This window comes from Heterocephalus glaber, unplaced genomic scaffold (assembly GCF_053883595.1).
Source record: "Heterocephalus glaber isolate CG9 unplaced genomic scaffold, H.glaber_assembly_v1.0 deba00001497, whole genome shotgun sequence".
Classification (NCBI taxonomy): Eukaryota; Metazoa; Chordata; class Mammalia; order Rodentia; family Bathyergidae; genus Heterocephalus; species Heterocephalus glaber.
The window spans coordinates 45202805-45226445 of NW_028258320.1; the positions used below are offsets into that span (position 1 = coordinate 45202805).

The window sequence follows — 23641 nt, forward strand, 5'->3', positions numbered from 1 at the left end:
TAAGCTCTTGGGGTTCATTCCCATTTTCCTCTTCTCCCTCCCAGCCTGAGTCCCTCCTCCCCTAGGTCTTGCCTGTACCGCTGCCACTGCCACTGTCTCCCCACCAGCTTCCAGAGAACACTGCATGCCTAACAGCACGGGGAAGAGGGTCAAAAAAAGGAAAGGGGAAGGATGAATGAGTTGGAAAACTAAGAATGCACACAGGCTTTTGATAAGAATTTTATTTCTTAAAAAGGAGGGAAGAATTCACAGTATTAAAATAATCTTCTAATCTTTGTTTTGGAGGAAAAAGGCAGGATGACAAAATAATTCATATAAAACTTTCAAGCATAATAGTTGTAGATATTCCTCCTGCTTGGTGGGAACATCTTGACCTGTACCTGTCTTGCAGCTCAGGTTCCAACTGCATCACAGATAGTGTGCTTCTCCTGGATGGGGACAGGCTGCAGATGTCTGGAATGCTTATTTACCAATGCAACCAATACACAGAAAAGGCCAATCTTCCCATCTGAAATAATTCAGTCCACTTTCGTTCCTGTTTTTGATGAGAATGCTAGAAAGAGCTGCCCCTTGTTTTAAATCCCAAGTCTTCCTTTTTAAAGACTACATGAAAGAAATGAAACGTTGAAAAACATATTTGGGATAATGGTGCTGGTATCAACCATATGTCAAGGGACACTTTACCTCACAAAAAGCAGCCAGGATTATTCCTTTGCCTTTTATGAGGGAATATTGCAGCTTTGTTTCCTTCACTGAAGGGAGCTGGACTGAGCAAAGCCAAGTCCCTATCCATAGGAGTAATTTTCTAAGAGTGAAATGGAATATGAATATTAGTCAAGGCTAACAGTACCAAATTGAGCACTCCAGATTTATAGGTTATTCTACTACCCAGAAGCATCTAGGTGCACTTTACAACAGGCAGGCCCGTCCAGGAAGTAGGAAGAAAAGATGTGGCTTCTCCCCAGAGATTCTCAGGACTTGTATAACTCGGAAGATCTGTAACATTCCTGGGTTTCCTGGCACTTTTCAGTTGGTGTTTCTCTGGGGAACAGGGAGGTTCTCATGAAGATACTTTAAACTGCCATGTTCTGAGAAGTCTGAGACCACATGGTCTTGCCCGCGAAGCAGCCACTTAGTAGTAAGGAGTCCTTCGAGTCCCACTGGTCCCCTGGCATGGATTCGTGATGTGCTGATTCCCACTTCAGCTCCTACAAAAAAGTACGCATAAGGATGCGGCTTTTCTCAGCTTCTGCTTCCTAACCCCTCACCAGGCCCAAATTACTTCATTCTGCCCATTCTGGGAACCCTCTCTCCTCCTGTCCACTTCTGACCCACTTCAGGCCAGCTGGAGTTCCACTGTCCCAGTAAGTGCATTTTCCAGTCACTACACATCATGATGGACTCCATTCTACTGAAATGTGTGTTGGGCTCTATACTTTATCCCCAGTGCATTCTGACAGACTAGAAATAGTCTCTGGAATCAGGTTAGCATATGAATTGTATACCATATTTTGACACTTGGGCATGTTCTGAGGTGTATAGCAATGTTTAGCATGGAGGTTTCATCTCTGCAAATATTAAGTTCCAGAAAGGAAGGAATATATTCTTAGTAACCCCCAGAAGTCTGAGTACCTAGGCATTCATCAGACAGTTACTGAGTACAAGTTATTGTGCATTTCCCTTCTTTCCTCATGTTCCCAGATTAGACACTGGAGACACCAGGTTTTCCTGGTTTTGACTCCATGTTTTGCACTGTATTCAGGCAGGGTTTCCACATTCATCACAACTTTACTTAACAGGTATTATGTACCAGGCACCATACTAGGCCCTGGGAATAAAATGGTAAATAACAGATACAAGGTTCTGTTTTTGTGGAGCTAAGACTCCAGCGGGCAAGGCAGCTAAGGACAGCTCAATGAATATCTCATATGTGTTCGAATGCAGTGAGGTGTACTAGACAGGAACTGTGTGGCAGGGCTGGTACTCTATCCAGGGTCGGCAGAGAAAGCCTCCCTAAGAAGCTGCCTTTTGGCTGGAACCCAAACCATGAGAATGAGCTGGCTGGGGAGGAGCAGGGAGACGTACTACAGGCAGAGACTTGAGAGGATGCATCTGGAGTAGTGGCAAAAAGAGTGGATCACTAGGGTTCAGATTCTGGCTCAAGGACACACAGGCTATAAAGAAGATGTGGTTTTATTTATAAAATGGAGTACTACTCAGCCATAAAGAACAAGAAACTAGAGACATTTATAGCTAAATGGATGCACATTGAGGCCATATTCTTTAGTGAAATAAATAGGACACACGTGTAAATACTGAATAGTTTCTCTGGTGTGAGAAACTGAAAGTGTAAATAAGGATTAAAATGAATAATTGATAATGTGAAATTGGAAGAAAAGGTCCAAAGGGGATTGGGAAGTGGGAGGGGAAAGGGAAAAGAAAGAAGGGAAAAGGAAAAAATATGAGAAAACGAAAAAATGGAAAACACTGTCTTTGTAAATAGAGAGGGGTGAAGGAGTTGAAGGGAGGGCAGGGGAAGGGGGAAAACATAAGAACCAAGATACATTATGTAAAGGTATAAGTTCCCAAAGACAAATGTAAATGTATCATATACCTCAAATGTACCAAAAAAAAAGGAATTTAAGAAAGAAAAGGAAAAAAAAGAACACAAAGGCTATGTGACTTTGAGCACATTACCTAACTTCCCCTCTCACGCTTCAGTTTTTCAATTGGAAAATGGAGAAAACAACAGATTTTCTTTTGTAGAATTAAGATAAAGCCTGCAATATGGTTAACACAGTGCCAGACATGTAGTAAATGCTCAATAAATATTTATCACTATCACTTCTGTAGTTCACAGAAATACAACTCAGCTAGAATTTAGGCTTTTGCTCTAGATTTGTGTTAGAAGGACAGTGAGGTGGCCTTGTGCTCTTCTCTCATTCTGGATTTTCACTTGAATTCTGGGGAAATCATCCTTTCAGGGTATGCAGCTATTTCTTTTTCAAGAATATAGAGAACAAAGATCAGTATAAGTGATGTGATAATTAAACCAAAACCTCAACATGATAGAAATGGGGACTAAAAATAAAGAATCTAATGACTAAGAATAACTGAGTAAAATTCCCTTCAATAACTTTTAACAAGTGAGAACTATTTCTACAGGTAGATCATCTATTCAAAAAGTTCAGGGGGATTAAAATGTTTTAAGTACTTGAAATAGTTCTCAAATATTCAGAAAATGTGTCATAAATGTCCCACTGGAGTTTTGTACAATGGTACCCCTGAAAGCTAGAGACTCACTTACTATAGAGGACTGGAGATTTTATAAATAATGGAAAGGGGGAAGAGGGCATCTTTCCAAAGATTTTTATATCAAAGTCTGCTGTACCTTGCACCTCTGAGCTTACCTGTTTCTGTTTGTTTTGGTGCTGATTTTTAAACCCAGGCCTTGTGCATACTGAGCACATGTTTTACCACTGGGTCCCAACCTGTTTGTATTTAATGCTGGTCCCTAGGCCCTGTTCAGGTACCAACACTTTCTCTTATCCTATTTTGTGGTTCCTATCTCTGAGGCAACTTGACTGAGTCACTCTGAAGCAGTAAGGCTCAATGGCAGTGCTCTGGAAGGACTGCGGCATGTGGACCTCTCATGGCCTATACATGAGATATGTGCACCTCTTTTGCTGTACTGTGGTGGAGCAACCAGGCTTTGACTTGAACATGCTGGGGTTTGAACACTAGTTGTGTAACTTAAGGCAAGTCACTTTGCTTTTTTCTCAAGTTTCCCCATCTGTGAAAAAGGAAACAAGGACCTAACTTGGTAACACGAAAATTGTCTGCAGCAGAAGATGTTGAACATATCAGGTGGGTAGCTACAAGTATTCTCTCTAATTTCTCAATTTTGCCGTAAGTATGTCTCTCTTATCTTGATTATATGTAACAGTAAAAGGGAAGTATCTCCTCCATCTCATCATGATCCCTGGACCACACAGTGATGCACAGAGGATCCCTTTCTCCCCTGACCAGTCTTACCCAGTCCAAAGCGGTAGCCATCAGAGAAACGTGTGCTGGTGTTCCAGAACACACAGGCACTATCAACGTGCTGGAGGAAGAACTCTGCTGTTTTCTCTGCAGGGTAAAGAAAGAGAAACTGAGTTGAGGTGACCCCATGAAGAACATTATGCTTTTGGCTATTCTCTGGTGACAGATCGAGGCAGGGTCCAGGCCCCCAGGGAGCCTCCCCAGGTGTTCTTCTTGTGCACTAAACATGCAGGCTTGTGAAAGTTTTAAAAAGAAAGACAGAGGACCAGTACCATCAGTCACAGTGGTGTGGAAACACTGGGTTGGAATCCATATCTGCCAGCAACTGTGCCTCAGTGCTGTGAGGCTTGTCTACACTCCCTGCTGACAGGCTTTCTGGAGCCAGATGCTTTGCTTGGAATTTTAAGTCCATACTTACTAGCTGTAAGACAGTGGGCAGAAGTCTGAACATCTCTGAGCCTGAGTAAAAGGGAAAGACATGACCTAGCTCACAGGTGTGGCAAGGATGAAGTGAGGTGGCATCTAAGAACACTCATCCCAGTGCCTAGAAGAGTGTCACATGGCTTCCTTCACCACTGGGTCTCTGGGACCTGACACCTGGAAGTGTCCCTCAATAGGTTATCTGTGGAATGAATTATATGTGCAGAGCTGGTTCTACCCTTAACCTCTGGAGCCTTGGTTTTTTCTGCTGTAAAATGGGTTTCTTTTAACTGATTGGTAGGAGAACTGCATGGATTAAATGAAAATGCCTGTCTCAGATAAACTGACTTTAAAATGGTGCTATGGGCCAGGGATTTAGCTCAGTGGTGCTGTGCCTGCCTGGCAAGCACAAGGCCCCGAGTTCAATCCCCGGTACCACACACACACACACACACACACACACAAGTAAATAAATAAAGTGGTGTTAATCATCCTTAACCATCCCTGCCCTCCCTTCCCAATGGAACTGTGTGATAAAATTATAAGGTAACAGATATAGAAGCACTCAGCAAACCATCCAATGCAGCTGGCACTCATATTATCATTAGTTTATCCAGACTATGTTTTCGTGCAGGCCCAGAGGGGATGAGAGGAATAAGACTACCTGGAGATCAAAGCAGACAAGGTGGACACCATATGCCTAAAACCCCCACACACTGACCATTCTCTGTGACAATGACATCCGTGTGGGAGCTGCCATACTTGTGGATGTGGTCAATGGCTTCCTGGACACTGTCCACCACTTCAATGCACAATTCCAGGTCCCCATACTCTGTTCGGAGTGACTTCACTTCTGAGGGGCTGAAGGTCAGATAGGAGGCAAATTTGGGGCCGGCATGAATTTTCACCTGGAACAGAGGAAGTCCAGGGACCACAACATAAAAATAATAAAAATAAACAAGCAATAGGATCAAAGAGCAAGATGAGCCTGTTTGATGTCAAGCCTATGTGATGCAGCTGGATCTTGGAAAACCACAGCCCCAAGTGGCTCAGGAGGTCTAGAGGACTGAATGACATTTTGCATTTCTCCTCCAGTTTGCTCTGCTTTGGGAAAGGCTGCTAGTCATTTTCCAGCAATGGGCCCTCAAGAAAGCTGGAGGAGGGACTGAAGCAGGAAGCTTTGTCCATTAAGAGTGTGCAGGCATTTAACTGGCTATGAATATAAGCTCTTGACTTCTGGTATTTTACTAAAATGAACACTGACTATAAAAAATCTCATTCCTTACATATGGAACCTAGGCACTGGACCCATATGGAAAGAGGGAGGTGCCACATATATGTCTTCTCTGGAGAAGTCTAGGCTGGTTTTAGAAGTAAGCAGTGCTTGAGGTTCTTTTATTACTACAAACTGGGGTTACTTGATGGATTTCTGAATGTGTTAGTCTCAGGTTCCAGCTCTTGCACTAATACTGTTCCTGATTAGAGAAATCTAAAGATCCTAGGCTGTCCACTGAGGGCCCCAGTCACAAGTCTCATGCTTCTTAGGCCATGTTCTCTGATACCACCCCAGAACAGAGTGGGTGCCTTGATTCTTTGGGGCTAAGCTCTTGCCTTGGCTCCAGTTATAACAAGTGATGTCTGTCTTGTCCTCATTGTTCCTCCTACCACAGTTTCCTACTGGGGACTCTTTTCCTCCAGGGCTAGGGTCCAAGCAGGTCCTCAGGGACTGGAATCCCATTTCTAATCAGTTTACTTCCTACATAGAAATGTGCTGCATTGACTGACTCATTTTGGTCTGAGACTTTCAAGGTGATCCACATTTTGATGGCTGAGGATATTAAGGGTTTGTCCAAATTAGGACAAGGAGGGCTCAGTCCTGGCCAAAGAACAGTTTTCCTCCAGTCTAGTCCAGTTCATTGTATTGCCTGGCATCCACAGTTACCCTATCAAATGGGTCACTAGTGTAAAGGACTCAAACATGAATGGTCACACAATCTAATTCCCTTTCACTCTAGGGCGCATTATCATTTTCAAAACACTTCTCTGGGACCATGTCACATTTATAAGTAAACTGAAGTCTTCTTTTCCAGTGAAAGAATGAAAGGAAGGGACATGTCAGGGTCAAAGCAATCACAGCCAGTGGACACCTTCCCTACTGTTTCACTAACTTTTATAATTCTGAAAGAGCACTGTGATATCAGCTATCAAACCTGGAAAGGATCCATGCTAGAAGTTTAACAGATTGTCTGTTTTGCCTTGAGAGCTTCTACCATCTTCCAATCATGAATTTAGGACAGAGCATTCATTTATGCTTGAAACTTACTGGCTTTTATTTACAGCCTCAATGACATGGTCCAGAGAGGACACTATACAAATATCTGACCCCAGATAACACTATACAATCTTAAGTACAATATATTGGTAACTGAACACATTTGGGGAAGGGATCAAATACATTTAAGTTTCTGATTTATAAATGATTCTGCATAATTTTTTCAAATAAATCAAAAAAGGAAAGTGTGCTTGGAAACACAAACTTTAAACTCTGCTGGCTGAATAAAACTGAAGAAAGAATCTACTCAGTATGCTGCCACACCCTATTAGCAGAAAACTCAATGCAATTTTTAATGCAGTATCTGTCAATCAGTCTAGTCTACCCACTAGACTGTCAGAGGGCAGGGGTTGTATTTCACTTCTGTATTTAGCACAGCACTTTGTACACTGTCCATGCTCAAAACTATTGTTTCTGAAATTACTTTAAACACTATGGCAGCTGCTCCTGGTCTAATCCCATGAGTCAGGATGTACAATAATATCTTAGGCCTGAGAGTCAATCTTACCTGTTCCACTCTCAGCATATCAATGATCTGGTCAAATAATGGTGTTCTCAGAAGATTCCGGTGGATTAATAAAGTCTCCAAAGCATTACAGGCAGCTGGATACTCACATTTAGAGTCTCGGACTGAAAAAGAGCAAAGAATTATTTCTATGCACCTAATCCAAAGGTACAGATGATTTAACAATTATCTCACCCTCATTACACAGGAGACCCATCCAGCTCACCAAGTCTGGTGACTTTATCAACACTGGCCTCTGAATCCACGTACATGTGGCAGATCCCTTCACTGTGCCCCATCACTGGAATCCCCTTAGCTGCTTTCTGGATATCTCTGACCAGCTGGGAAGAGCCACGTGGAATGATCAGATCTATCATTTTGTCTAGGCGACAAAGATCTTCAACCTCTTCTCTGGTATTCACCTGAACAGGGGAAAAATAGAAAAAGACATCTGGTGGCCACTTAAAATATAGGAACAGCCAATTCCCATTTATAGATAAATGTCTGCAAATCCTGAGAATGAAATCGGGTACTGTGAAAGTTTATATTGAAAACAAGATTAAGTTCCTGATCATGGGAGCTGAAACATCATCTAGCAAATTCCCATCAAATTCTACCTACTTGGTATTGTGCTCTGTTTTAAATATGCAGGACATAATTCACATCCTCACAGAGGTAAGCAGGGAAGACAGAAGTAGGACACAACTAGCTATAACACAAAGCAGCATATTTTTTAAATGCCAGAGGAAGTACCAAGTGTAGTATGTGGAAGTTACAGGTGCTAAGATGATGCCAGACTATGAGGGTCACCAAAAGAAGTGGTTGCTTTGTTGGTTCTCTAATCATAGCCTTGAGGAAGGATTGGGTCTTGCTAGGGAGATAATGATGAACAAGGGACATATAACATAAAAATACAGACTGGATGAGTTGATTTATATAAAGTTCAAGAACAGGTGAAAGTAACTGAATGTAACAAAAGCCAAAAAAAGTGGTTATCTTGTGCTAGGAGAAGGGCACAATAATTGGGAAGGGCAGAAGAGAGCCTCTCGGATTTTGGGAAAGTGCTCTTTTGTCATGGCTGGTGGTCACGTGTGTATGTATGGACATAGTTGTTTATATAGGACCTGTATAGACTGCTGAATGCACGTTACACATCAAAAGGAAGAAAGGGAGAGAAGAGAGATGGAAGGAGGAGAGAAGGAACCCATCTAATCTGAAATGTGCTAGAGCTGGGATTTGAAGCACCCAAATCTACAAACCCAGATTCTTGTCACTGAGCGTGCGATATAGCAGGTCAGCAGATACCCTCCCAGCAGCCACTAGAATCATCAGATGCTGAAGTGAGGGCGACAAATGCAGATCTGGAAGTGGTCTAGGTTCAAATCTAAACCCTACCACAGATTAGGTAACTCTGAGTGAGTACCTCTAAAGTCTGCTTTACTCCAATTTAGAAAATGGTCCTAATAATTAGTGGTATTTTCCTCATGTTGTTAGGATTAAACAAGGTAATGGAAGAAATGTACCTGCTATATTGTAGGTGATCAATTAACTGTAGCTGATAGTGCCATACATCATTTGATAGTTGAGGAGAATGAGACAAGTCAGTTAAAATAATGACCATAAATTAGTAGTGGTGGCTACTTGGGAAGATAAGTCAGGAACATCTCAAGTTCAAGCCCATTCCACTCTCTCCAATTTGACCACTGTGGGGAGCAGGGTACTAAGCTGTAACTGTAGGGAACTGCCCAAACCAAATGGGCAACTTGGTGACTTAGTGACATCCCATCTCAAAATAAAAAATAAAAAATGCTGGGCAAGTAGCTCAGTGTGAACGCTCTGGGTTCAATCTCCAGTACCAAACAGTAACAACATATCCACGAAACCATAATAGTAATAGTGATAACAGCATGATCTAATTCTTACATAAAGCACGATGATCTATGACAAATTTTCTTAAAATGTATCTCACCTGACTTATCCTAAATCATTCTACCAATGAGGACAATCTTCACACTATAGGTGTGGGACTCCCTATGACCCAAAGAATGAGTGTGTCTCTGCCTCTGTCTCTCTCTGAAACAGGATCTAGCTATGCAGTTCAGGCTGGCCTTGAACTCAGTATGTAGCCAAGGCTGGCCTTGAACTCTCAGTAATCCTCCTGCCTCAGCCTCCCAAGTGCTGGGATTACAGGTGTACTTCCACACCTAGCCCTAATTCACATTCTTTAAATCAGTAGTGTGTTCTACAGGCATGGCCTTTCTAAGATAATGGAGATCGTCTGGCTCTGCACAATGGCCTAATGTCCACATGCTCATAGCACCTAACACCACACTGACCCAGTCTGCTTATAGAAGTGTCTTGGCCCCACTTGGCCTAAGCTTTGCTTCAAACTCCCAAAGCTCCAACCTGGGCCTACTTGGGCCTGACTTGGCTCATTCACAGGGACCTACCAGCTGTACCGCCTCCTTCACTCCATGGATTGAGAGGGCCTCCTGGGTCAGGAGGTGAAGAATCCGGTTGCTGTGTGCAGCCTCCTTCCCACCTTTGAGTAACAAGCCATTCCCTGTTGCAATAGCCAAGGCTGCCACCTGTAGATCAAAGGAGAGAACAGCGGGTCAAAGACAAAAGCAAGAACAATCATAATGTTAGCATTTATTGAGTATTTTAAGGGCTATGCTGTTTTATCTTCACAACATACAAGTGAATTATGTACCTGTTTTATCTCACTTTATACTGAAGCCCAGGGAGGTTGGTAACTCCCCAAGAATACAAAGCATATAAACAGCAGAGCTGGGAGCCATACTGAGGTTTCCACAGCCAATCCACCTGGACCTTAGGAACTAAACTATGTGACTTCCTTACCACCATTAGTAATACAGCCCTAGTTCAGTAGCCAAGGCCATATAGCCACTCTCTCTACTTTGGCCACTGTGGAGAACACCATGCTCAGCTGTCTCTGTAGAACTGCTTGCTCCAAATGGCAGCACCTCTGGCCACATCATTCTTTGCTTGTGGAGCCGTTAAGAAAACTCTAAATGCCTTGTACTAAGAGCCTGGAGTATACTAGAGCTCCTGCCAGCCCCGACAACAATGGCACAGACAGGTGGGAAAGGAACACATGCTATTTGTGAAGTAGGTGGGTTGGGAAAAGGGTTAGCTACCCTGTTAAAGCAGAGTCAGCGACAGTGACCTGATCATCCTAAGCCTGAAGCTTAATTTTCTGAATGGGATGAATGAAAATCCTCCTACTTTTGTAAGGTAGGGAAAGACATTTTACTATAAACCCTCACCTATGTTACTCTCCAAATTAGTTCTTTTTTTGTTTTGCTTTTGTGGTACTGAGAATTGAATCCCAGGGGCCAGCCTTAGTACTGAGATATATTATAACCAGACCTTGATTATTATTATTATTATTATTAATTTTGTGTCAGGTTCTCACTAGGTTGTTGACAGGGCTGGGTTCAAACTTTGTATCTTCATGCCTCAGCCTCCCAGAGTGCTGGGATTACATGTGTGTACCATTGCAATTAGCCTCAAATTAGTGGATTTTTAAATCCTTTCTTGTTTGCTCTTGTTGATCATAGCCGCCTTATAAGAATTATGCAAACTTTCTCCAGATAGAAGCAGGCACATAGCATTCTGCATACAAGTTTTAGGATTTGTGGTTTCTGTGTTGCCATCCTGAGTTAAGATCCCAAAAGAGGAGCTTCAGATAAAGAAACTTACTCCCGGTGAGAGATCAGCTGTTGTGGATGACAGGTGGCAGAGACATTTCATGGATGCAACTCAGAAACTTAGGACCCATTTCTACTAGCGCAGGTGAGTTCTGCAGTCACCACCGGGCATTGGATGACAGGCATGTGGGTGGAGGGGTAGTGCGGCAGTATCAGCCAGGGGCTGAGGACAGACCTCTGGGGGATGGGACTCCTTTGATGAACAAGCTGGTTTGAAGCCCTATCAGGGAGTACCCTCCAGAGGATAGTCTAGACTTCCATGGTCCTTAATATTAGCCTTGTACATAGAGGTGACAGTTTTTATTTTAAAATAGAATTTCTGTATGAGACTTTAGGGCTAATGTAAAGAAAGAACTGGTATCATCTTACAGTCCAGCAAGGAAATGATCCCAGATTTCTGGTGGCATTTAAGGGCAACAAACTCTAATTAGTCACCTTGTTTCCTAGCACAGATGACTGGCAAGACTTTTAACAAATGCTTTCTCAACATTCCTTAAAAAGGGCTGCTTTCTAGTTTCCACTAACTACTGAAGGCCATCAGTTACAATGAGACATCTTTTTCACATGGGCAAGGCCAGCTACTAGATGAGTAACTACAGCAGACTATCAGGGACTTCTGTCAGAGAATGAAGTGTACCATGAGCTAAGTTATTTGGAAATATGCTCTCCCATTATCACAGAGTAGGTTGAACTGGGTTCCCTCCAGTAACAGGTTGATATGATTCCGGACACAGGAATATTAACTTTTATAAGGATCAGTTTAACTATAAAACTTTTAACTACCACCTTTAGGACTACTATAAGAATCAAGAACATAAATTATCTTGTGATGAAAAACCTGACAATGGCTTCTCAAAAAATTATCTTTTTGGGTGGAAAAAAAGATCATCTTTCTCTCACACACCCATATAATTATTCTGGGGAGATTTATCTCCAGTCTTGAAAATATATGCTTTCTGCAACCTCAATGGCAGCAGCAGGGCCTTAGTCATTTACCTGAGGCAAACAGTCAGGGCGAGATTCAAAGATCACCAGTAGAACACCAATTGGAACAGTTACTTGCTCAAGTTCCAGGTTTTTAGCAATTCGGGTCCTGCGCAAAACACGACCCACGCTGTCCTGCGAGGAAGCTGCGATCTGCCGCAGCCCAATGGCCAAGCTGTTCAGTTTAGATGTAGAGAGGCTTAAGCGCTTCAGCAGAGGGCCTACAAGTCTCCCTGAAAAAGTGTTGAGAATGCGTGTTTTAACAGCAGATCCAGGCAAGCTACTGCTCCCAAATTATATTTTTTAACGTTTTACTGAACATGTGACAGTGCACTAGGAACAGACATTTAAACTCAGGGGTCTCAGTAAGAAAATGACATGCTATTTGTACATCCCTAAGGGGTAGTTTGGCAGTATGTATCATCATGTAAATGTGTATATATGCACATTCTTTGTGCCAGCAATCTCATTTCCAGAAATTTATCATTTGTATCAGCAAGCATGCATGTGACAAAGACATGTACCATAGGATTTTATAACAGCGGGAAAATGGATTTTACCTGTAATTCAGACAACAGACTATACAATGCTATTATTATATATATCTGTGTTTATTAATATAGAAAGTTATCTAGGATACAGCTTGTGAAAAAATTAAACTATAAAACAGCATGAAGAGGATACTATTGATCAAAGACTTTGATATATGTGTGCACAGGGAGATGTCTGAAAGGCAACAAGAACAGTGGTTATTTCTATCTTTCTATATTATTTTAACTTTTAAAAATGAGTGAATTATTTTTATAATCAGAAGCAATAAAGATAGATTCTTCTGAAATAAAGTTAAATTATGGTCGGTTCATATATGAAATTTAAAAAAATAAAATATACACACACATATTTACATATACACACATATTCACATACACACATATGTATATATATCCAGGAGAACTACTTGGAATCACATACCACAAATCATTACTGTGGTTAATACTGAAATGAGATTATCAAAAATTTCCCTTTCTTTTTCATAGTTATACCAAGATAAAAATAATAAAAAAGATTTCTACTTTGGAGGGGAGAAATCAAACTTAAGAAAAAAATTAAATATTCTACCAACCAATTTAATATAAACATAATCAATTTTATTTACTTTGTCCCATGGGCCAAAAATTGAGTTTTAATTATAGTGAAAGTTGCATTGTAACTTTTCACTTCACAATATAAACATATTTTTATGCTGTAAAAATTATTTTAATAACTACTAAACATTTCACTGAGTTGATACAGCTTAATGCACTTAACAAGCGTGTGTTATTATATACTCATGCTGTTTCCAGTTTTTGTGTGACAAATAATCCTTTTCTAAGTATCTTTACACACGGAGCTATTTTCTCCTCTTGAAGTATTTTCTATGATCAATTCCCTAAGTTGGGATTACTGAGTCAAAGGGTCATAGTTATGTAGACCCAAGAGCTCTTTCTTAACCCACTGTGTGTTCTGTGTATTTCCAGAGGTATTATTTGGATCAGAAGTCTGAGAATGCTCACCAGCTGTGTGACCTTGAACAAAAGCTTTAACCTCTTGAGGGTTAGAATTCTTTCACTTTAATGGAAAAGAATTGGTATTATCAAGTATTTCTTCCACTTCTAAAAATCTACTTTATGACTTTCTAATACTACAAAAATTCAAAAGACTAGTAAACTCCAGAGGAAGTTCTAAGTCAATGCTTCAAAAGTGCTATAAACAATAGAAATAATGTGGATAAATCTTGTAAGGTTTCCTTGGACGGAGCACTATTAACCTGGATATTTAAGTAAAGGTATACTTACTCAAGAGAAAAGGAAATTAAAAATCTCATACAATCAACCTTTATTTCTTAGTGTAGAAAAGAAAAAGAAAAATGAGAAAGAGCCAGAGCCTCACTGACTCTACAAAGTCATCTGCAATGTGAGTTTAGCCCGCTCACTTTTTCTACATGAGCACCTCAAGGGCATTTCGGGATGGCACCTGGTGCTAACTCTTGGAAGACTTCCCACTGGTTGACAAACTAAGAGACAATCTCTCTAGGCTGCACAAACTATCTCTACAAACTGTCTCTTTTATATGCACCATTCATCTATGGTGAAATCCCAGGTACATCACTGGCCCTATGGCTTTGTAAGTGAAAACTTCACTGAGCTTCAATTTCCCCTGTGTAAAATGTAGATAATAACGAGAAGCTCCTTCAGACATACTACACTGTGAAGATTAAATGCAATCCTCTTGGCACAGTAGCTGGTAGTACAGAAAGGCCTTACGATAGTTAACTGCTATTAGTTGAATGCATAAAGCAACAGAATTTTCAGTCTTGTTTTTTGGTCCTAAAATTGTTATAGCAGCCACAGCTTGAGTGACCTGTGTAAGACAAGAAGAGCCCCACTGAGGCAGTATTAAAATATCTGGGGAAGAGGTGGGAGTACTCTGAGAAGTTTTAAAAAAACCTAACTAGTATCAGCTACCTACATTGATAACAATGATGCATAAATGTAATTTCTTCTATAATAATCTTGCTTTTAGGCGGACACAGAATCACTGGCAAAACAACAAAAAGAAATAAAACAGATACCCTCCACGTGATCCTTTACCTTGTGCTTCTTCCAAGTCTTTTTTGTTGGCTAACAGGATCTCTTCCTGCTGATCTGTCAGCAGATCAGCCAGGTGATAGATGATTTCTGCTCTCTAGAAGGCAAACCATTTTAAAGTCAGGTGTGTTAATCCTAGAATACATACCAGTTTTTACATCTACTCTTCTGAAGTGTTAGAGGTGCTCCTAAGCCAAGGTCACCACTGACTGAAATCTCCTTACTTCCTGTCATTCATTTCCCACCACTGTTTTTGTTTTTTAAGACAGGTCTCATATGTGTTTCAGGCTGTCTTTGAACTCACAGCGATTCTCCTGCCTCAGCCTCCCAAGTGCTGAGATCACAGGTGTGTACTACCACGCCTGGCCTTCCCTCAAATTTTTTTTTCTTCTGGAACCAGGGATTGAACTCAGGACCTTGTGCTTGCCAGGCAGGCACGGCACCACTGAGCTAAATCCCCAGCCCTATCCTCCATGTTTTTGAACTTCCTCTTATTTCTTTCTTTTCCTCCTCTTTCATCATCTCTGATTACTGCAGTGATGAAACCATGGCCCAGCTTTGGAGAGGCAGCATGACGAGTTATGCAATTTATCAATGTGAAAGGGGCCAGCACTTTGAATCAGCATCACACATACACCTTCATAGATTTAATATTACTAGACAACTTATTTCCCAGGTAAATTTTTACATCTGGTTTTTAATTTTTGTCGATTAGTTGATGAAGTCAATTAAAGAGGAAAATCCAGTCTGAGATGCTTGAAGAGACTCCAACCTTCTTTACCAGTCTGGGAAATGTGGCAAACAGGTATGGTAATTACTGAAGAAGTGGAAGGAAGTGTTTTCAGGGGCAAGCTAAGCTCCCTCTTTCCTTTCTCTACTTATAGTTTGTTTTTAAAAAATTTATTAGTGTATGTTTGCAGTACATGCATTTTACAATCATCTTGGGGAGTTTGTACATGTACATAATACAGCTTCTTTCTTTAATTCCTCTCCTCCCCCCTCCCTCCCTTCCTCTAGTTCTACTTTCTCCCTTCTCATTCTTGTTGATATTATTAATCTTAGTTAATGTTTATGGCACATAATGTCCACATTCATTGAGGCATATCTTCACTCTACCTATTTCCCCATCCCCTCTCCCTCACCCCTTGCCCTTACCCTCCTGGGTTCCTTCCCATCTGCAAGATGTCTCCTATCCTTCCTTTATTTTTCTCTTAGTCTGTACTTTGCCTTACTCAGATGAGAGATACCATACGGTATTCAAGTTTGTGTGTCTGATTTATTTCACTCGACACTGTATTTTCCAGGTGCATCCATTTTCCTTCAAATGTTTCAAATTTGTCTTTCTTTATAGCTGAATAGTATTCCATTATATATTTAGATAACACATTTTCTTTATCCAATTTTCTGCTGGTGAGTATACAAGTTGTTTCCAACATTTGCTATTATGAATTGTGCTGCTATAAACATTGGTAGGCATGTATCACTATAGTAACATGTCTTAAGCTCCCTGGCAAGGGGAAATAGCTGAGTCATATGGAATTTCTTTTTTTAGTTCTTTGAGAAATCTCCATACTGATATCCATAATGGTTGTACTAGTTTACATTCCCACCAACAATGTAGAAGGGTTCCTTTTTTACCACAGCCACACCAGTATTTGTTATTGTTTGATGATTTCCATTCTTTCTGGAGTAAGATGGAATCTTAGCATTGTTTTAATTAGCATCTCTCTAACGGCCAGAAGTGCTGAACATTTTTTCATATATTTGTTGGCCATCTGTACTTCTTCCTCTACTTAAAGTTATTTTAAAGTCTCTTTTCCTTTCTTAGACCCTGAAGAAGCCTACATAATCACTCCCAAATCCATCCTTAACAACATAACCTCCAACTTTCACCTGCCCTCCTCACACTGGCTAGTCTTATCACATCTGCTATATAGACTAATTCATGACAAATTCACTGTGAATGGGCCAGGGCACCAACCGTGGAGCAGGCTCTCAAGTTTCCATCTCATAAATAAGGCAGATGATCTGGAATAGGCTGAAGTAACTTTCCTACATCTCCAAACCCACTATGTGTCAGCATTAGCTAGTCTTCCTGATCTCATCGTTTTCATGATGTTTTTGATCAAAACATCATAGTAAGCTGGGTGTGGTGGCACACACTTATAATCCCAGCTACTTGGAAGGCTAAGCAGGAGGATCAAAAGTTCAAGGACAGCCTGGGCAACCGAGTAAGACTCAGCCACAACACACACAAAAAATAAAAAGGCCTAGAGATGTAGTTCAGTAGAGTGCCTCTGGGTTCGATTCCCTGTATCAGGGGTAGAAGGGAATTATAGAGTACTACTCTGCCATAAAGAAGGATAAACTTGAGTCAGTTGTAAGAAATGGATACCCCTTGAGACCATAATGTTAAGTGAAATAAATCAGACACAAAAGCTTACTTATTGCATGGTTTCTCTTATATGAGAAACTCAAAATACACATGAAGAGCAAAATAAAAGAAAATAGGAAATAATAAGCTAGATTTTTAGCATACGGGAAGAGAATCAAGAGATGGAGGGAGGGGAGAGGGAAATGAGATTTTTTTTTGTAAAAAAAGAGGAATTGTGATGTTTTGTGTACATGTACCAAGTTCCTACAAGGAAAGTGATCATTATGCACTGCAATATGTACAAAATATACATTAACAGAATAGAACAGATGTATGAAAGAGTTCAAGAGATGGAAGGAGGGTAAGGGAGGGGAGGGAGCAAAAAAAGACTGAAGATACATCGCATACATGTACCAACTCCCCACAATGAATGTGATCATTACATACTACAAACATGTACCAATAAAGAAAAAGCTACTGTAGGCCTCAGCCTATGAAAGACAAACAGGAATATAAAATAAAGAAAAAGAAAAAAGGCAGGGTAAATCTGAAACAGACTTGTAACTCAGATAACTCCATGGAATTCCACGGATGCTAAGAACAAAGGTGTCAGGGGTCAGCAGCCTTCACTATTATACTATACTGTACAGGCTGACTTGCTTTAAAAATGGTTAATGAAACCATCAGCTAAGGTTATTACCTGCTCAGGTTCTAACGTGGCCAACATTCTTCCTCCAGAACGAGCCATTTCTCCCTGTTGCTCAACAGTAGGGCCTGCAAGAACATGCGCAAGCATCAGAACACAGTCAACTTGGTTCTCTCTGTCTCAGTATGTGCACAGGCTCATCATATGCAGAAGGAACACTTGATGTCTTGGTGTGCCTATTTCACATATGGGGGTAACTGTGACCAATAAAATAGCAAAAGAACACACCAGGGTAATTCAGGAACACCATACTAAGCACAAGGACTCACCTGTATTTCTGACGTAGACAACATACTTTATGTCTTTTAGAGTTCCTTTCAATTCCACTTTGGCTTATGAGTGTAGATAAGAAACTGTTCTTTGTGAACACTTGAGAGCACATACCAACCATACCTTACACATCTCTGCAACTCTAGTGCTTATTAGTGCCTAGTAACCAGCATTGGTAGAGCAAATGTTTCTTGAAAAAAATGGCTGGGTCCCGAGTTCGATCCCTGGTACCAAAAAAAAAACAAAAAAAACCCCGAAAAGCAGAGGCTTACATTGTTTAACCTAGTGATTTTGAGAAAGTAAGAGCCTTAACTAGGCAGGAAAGACAATTTTACAAAAGCAAAGCAAAATCAGGCCGGGGATTTGGATTTAGTTCAGTGGTTTCACCACCTGCTGTGCAAGCATAAGGATCTGAGTTCGATCCCCGGTACCCAAAAAAAAAAAGCAAAGCAAAATCCAATTGTGCAAACAGTATTTAAAACGATACCAGATTTTATAACATTAACACATCTATAGTCCTCAAGTGAGAGCTCAGACTTCTGACTATCTTGGATGGGGTGTCATTAGCTACCATCCACAGGCCTGGGGACCTTATGAAGAACTACTTACCTGCAGGCTTTACTTCTGAAAAAAAGGTGCCAACTTTCTTCCCCTCCACAATGTCTGTGATGACATGCCCAGACACTTTGGGGTGGGTTCCATTGGCAATAACAACAGAAGTGCCACCTTGTAAAGCCCAGAGGGCTGCTTTCACCTAATGGGACAAGTGAGATCCAAAGAGGAGATTCAGACCTTTAAACTTGCAAGAAGATATAAAACAGAATTTAGTATTAAGCAAGTTGAGTAAATACAATAATTTTTAACATCTCAGAAGCTCTGAAAAACACATTTAGTCCATGATCTCTTTCCAGCCCACCCCTAGCATGTGTTGCCTGACAATGAATGAACTGTCCTTTGTTTCAGCATGTTCTCTCTCAGACTCTGTGGTACAGGACTTAAAATGTCTGCATTTTGACTTGTTATGCTTCAACATAGCAACAGCTCAGTGACTAGCAAGGGGTTTGACCAGAATTTGAGTGTGCTTAGCTTTTGTAAATGGGCTCTTGGCTTCACTTCTGCCACTGCTATGTGCAATGCTGTACCTTAAGGGTATAACTTCTTAAATGATTAATAGGAGAGAAAAAATGAAACTTGTATCAAGATATAGTTGAGGTGATAACAGCAGATTTATGAGCTATAAAAATTATATAGGCTTTACCCTAGGAGTTTACAATATGAACATGTTGTTCATAGAACATTAGATAAAAAATACATATATAGACACAAAGATAGGTACACAACACCCACTAAACATTCATTTAGATAGGTACATATATTTTTTTGTTGTTGTTGTTGGTACCGGGGATCAAACTCGGGACCTTGAGCTTGCAAGGCAAGCAGCGGAACCACTGAGCTAAATTCCCAGCCCTTATGTACATATTTAAGTGTGTCTAGTATCTGAACTATCCGCTAGCTCCCCAAACAATAATAAAAGTATAAAAGTGAAAAGGACTGCTTTGGTTTTATAACTGTCAGAGATTTAGGGAACCTGATGCTTACCTTGGCTTCCATGCCACCCATTCCCACTCTAGACTTGGTTCCAAATGTCACAGACTGCTGATCTCCAGGATAAAATATATCAATGAGCTTTGCATCATCTGATCCTGGGGGGCTGTCAAAGAGGCCTAAAAAGTGGACAACAGTCAGTAACACTGCTGTGATAGAAGTGTGTGTCCCTCAGACAGGCCTCCCCAGGCACCTGCTACTAGTAGCAAAAACCACTTCATGGTTTGGTCATCCAGATGAATTCCATGTACCACCACCTGCTCTAACCAGAAATAAGGACAAGGGATCAATGGAGCCATCCCACACAACTCCCAGAGGACTCACCTTATATACCTTTGTAACTTGGCTTAATAATGAATGCTTTCCAGCCTTCAAGTATGGCCACATTCTTGGCACAAAATTTATTAGCCCTGTCCAGAGTCTACTGGAAGTGTCCTCACCTCTGCCATTGCTACCTATTATGCTGTACCTCCAGGATATAACTGGAAAGGGAATTATCGTAGAGATAGTGCATCAGCCATATACTGTTTAATGTGACCGTTTCCAAGCCAGGCGAAACGTGAAACAGGTACTCATTAACTCTCACTGTACCCTTTGAAACAGGTACTCATTTATACCTCTCATTTTATAAGTGTGTCACTGTGGAGGATGGACAGAAACAGCAGGAGAGCTCATGTCTCTCAGCACTCAGTCTGGATTTATGACTATAAAGCACATGTCCCCTATGTAACTGAGTAGGTGAAATAAAATAGTTATGTGAAATCTTACACAAATGCAACAATTTTACTTTGTAAATAAATATGAGCTTTGGAAAGAGAAAAGAGGAGGGTGAGAGGGGTCTGAGAAAATGAAGTCAAATTAAAATGTAAAGGGGACACAGCTGGAGAGGCACTGTCCATGACAGGGAACTGGCTGGAGGACATTTTGGATGTTGATAGTTTTATTTCAAGTCACTGCTTTTCTTGTATTATAACTTTCCTCTTCATTACTCTAGATCTTTAATACCATCTTGTTACAGATTCGGCCTTTCTGGGAGAGTGAGAAAATCAAGTGTCCAGCGCAGAACAAAGCAGTGCAAACTGTGAGCACCAAGTATAGAAAAAGGAAGATTAACCTCTTATACTTTCCGTCTAGCTTAATTAGTATTCTACAGCTTTCCATGGTTTCCAGTGGGTTCTTCCCAGAGGATACAATGCCATGGAATGACAAGCTTAGACTGAGAGGCTGTTTAGTTTCATATAATAGCATAGGAAAGACTGGACAATTCTAAGCCAACCAACCATATCCTGAGAGGCCAAGAGGCTCCCATTGTTCTAGATTTGCCTACTCTTCTTTTTCCTTGCAGAGGTCTTTCTACCCAAACAATAAAGCATTTAAAATTCTGATACTGTTCTATGAATTAACAGTCAGTGTATAACTAGTTGATTAACCATAAGAGCACAATCCCAGTGTTGGCCAATTTTGGTGTTTGAAGCTGCACCAAATAAGCAGTTTGAAACTGTTTACTAAGTCTAGTTCAAATTTGTATATTGATTTTGTATATTGATCTTAAAGACTCACATCCTTTACCTTTCCAGGCAGTATAGAAGAGAGAGGAAGAGTGATTTTTCTTTTCTTTTCTTTTGGTTTTGCTTTTTGGTACTGGGGGTCGAACTCAGGACCTTGTGCTTGCTGCTTGCGAGGCAGGCGTTGGCACCACTGAGCTAAATCCCTAGCCCAACAGTGAGTTTTCAATTGAAGAGACTTAGATTGGAAACTGGCATTGGCCAACTAATTGCTATATGACTTTGGATATACTATTAGTTGATTTGAACCTAATTTTTAATTTCTTTAACTATATAATTGGGCTAATCTACCTATTTTGTAGGGCTGCTACAAAGACCGAATAAATTGACATTTATAAAACACATAGCGCACTCTTCATACACAGTAGAAATTCAATAAAAACCTGCTGATTAACCATATAAGGTGGCTTACACTTACCCCAACTTAGTTATTCCTACCCTGAAGCAAATTACAGTGAATAAACAAAATACCAAGACTTTTTATCGGTAATGACATTGACATGTAGGTAGAACATATCTGACTTTACACAGGAGCAGAAGACAGACTAACTCACCTGTATCTGCTCCTGACCACTAGACAGCCACTGCCCTCACTTTACACAGCTGAGTATAAAACAGAGAACAAGTCCTGCCATGTTAACCTCCACTGGGTGTAGACTGGAATTTGGCAGGGTTTTTCTGACCTCCTGGGAACATAATGGGAGACTTGGGATCCTGGAGGTTTGGTCAGTTTAGGACACAACTATTATTTCTTATGGGTTAAATTGTGAAATGGCAACAGAGTGAAAGGAGAGTCAAATTGGAGCCAAGAGGGCCCTTCCATGTGGAAGGGGAAACCAGAAAAGAACAAAATAATATATAAAATCAAGGTGGCCATATAAGCCCAGGTTTTCTACAGTGGCTCTAAAATAAGGTGTCCCATGATTTAACTTGAAAGTTAAAACTTGAAAGTAACCTAAATCACAATGATATCACTCCTTATTCATCAGGATGCCTATAATAAAAAGTAGGTAATGTCAGGAATGGGGATTTAGCTCAGTAGTGTCGAGCCTGCCTTGCAAGCACAAAGTCCTAAGGTTCTGAGTTTGATTCCTGGTACCACAAAAAAAAAAAAGTAAATAATGTCAAATTAATTACTGGTAGGGCCAGGGATTTAACTCAGTGGTGATGCAATGCCTCACAAGCACAAGGTCATGAGTTCAATCCCCAGTACTGAAAAAAAAATTAATTACTGGCAAGGATATAAACAAATTAGATTCCCTCAAGCACTGCTGGTGGGAATGTAAAATGGTACAGCTGCTATGGAAAACAGCATGTCGGTTCCTCAAAAGGTTTATGTACAGATACTATAAAAATCAACAATTCTACTTTTTTTTTTTCCAGTACTGGGGATCAAATCTAGGGCCTTGCATGTGTTAAGCCAGCACTTTACCACTGAATCACATCCCCAGCCCAACAATTCGCCTCTCAGATGAAATACGAAAACATGCTCACACAAAAACTTGCACATGAAAAGTTCATAATAGTATTATTTGTAACAGTTCAAATGTCCATCAACTAGTGAATGGATAAATAAAATGTGGCATATCTACAGGGCATATTACTTGGTAATAAAAAGAAGTAAATTACTCATACATACTGTGACATAGGTGAACCTTGAAAACATTATGCTAAATGAAAGAAGCCAGTCACAAAGGTCCACATGGGGCAATATTCTATTATATAAAGTGTCAAGAACAGATAAATTTATAGAATAAACAGGAAGTTGTTTAGGGCTGGAGAGTTTGGGTGGAAGTGGGAGTGACTGCTAATCGGAATGAGGTTTTTTGTTAAGGTGATGAAAATATTCTTTAATTTTAACTGTAGTGGTGGCTGCACAACTATGTGAAGATACTAAAGATCACTGAACTGTAAATTTTAAATAGGTAAATTGTATGGTATGTGAATTATATTTCCATAAAGGTGTTATAAAAAATGAAACTGAAAGAATCTAGAAATATTGTTCTAGTACTCAAACTACATCTCTCAGACTTACCCACCTTCTTCTGAGTCATAAAAACCTGTTGTCAAACCATATGGCTCAGAAAATAATGGTCCATAGAAAAAAAGGTCAGAAGGACTCAAACAAGAGGTACTTATACATGTAGAAAAAGAAAAATACATTATACCTTCTACATCTGAAAGAACAATCAAGAGGTCAGTTTTCATTTCCACGGCCAGGCGGGCAGCCAGGCTATCATTATCTTTAACACTAATAACCTGGAATACAGGAAAAATGTCTTAAGAGAGTGAACTATGCAGTCCAAAATAGAAATTCACAGAAGCACCCAGGTAGGTTCTGACAGGCAAAACAAATGACCCAAATATACAGACGATAGCTCTTGCAGGGCCCCTCTACAAAATACAATGCCTATTAGCAACCCCTTTTACCAAACATGAAATATGCAAGCCATGCCCACAGCACCATCTAAGTCA

General features: G+C 40.5%; 1 protein-coding gene across 4 annotated transcripts in view; it reads right to left on the minus strand.

Annotated features, from left to right (window-relative positions):
• Positions 1-203: 203 nt before the first annotated feature.
• Positions 204-23641, minus strand: part of Aldh18a1 (aldehyde dehydrogenase 18 family member A1) — a 48594-nt gene continuing 25156 nt past the window's right edge. For 3 of the 4 annotated variants that reach the window (XM_004838556.3, XM_004838555.3, XM_021253109.2), the window contains 12 exons: positions 23335-23425; positions 19596-19720; positions 18606-18750; positions 17721-17794; positions 14650-14743; positions 12032-12252; positions 9752-9889; positions 7528-7723; positions 7305-7426; positions 5186-5372; positions 4036-4131; positions 204-1208 (listed from right to left, as the gene is read on the minus strand). In XM_004838556.3, coding sequence (XP_004838613.1) covers positions 1027-1208; positions 4036-4131; positions 5186-5372; positions 7305-7426; positions 7528-7723; positions 9752-9889; positions 12032-12252; positions 14650-14743; positions 17721-17794; positions 18606-18750; positions 19596-19720; positions 23335-23425 — 1671 coding nt within the window. In that variant the 3' untranslated portion in view covers positions 204-1026. The remainder of the gene's footprint in view (positions 1209-4035; positions 4132-5185; positions 5373-7304; positions 7427-7527; positions 7724-9751; positions 9890-12031; positions 12253-14649; positions 14744-17720; positions 17795-18605; positions 18751-19595; positions 19721-23334; positions 23426-23641) is intronic. The other variant, XR_015440375.1, reaches the window with a different exon arrangement.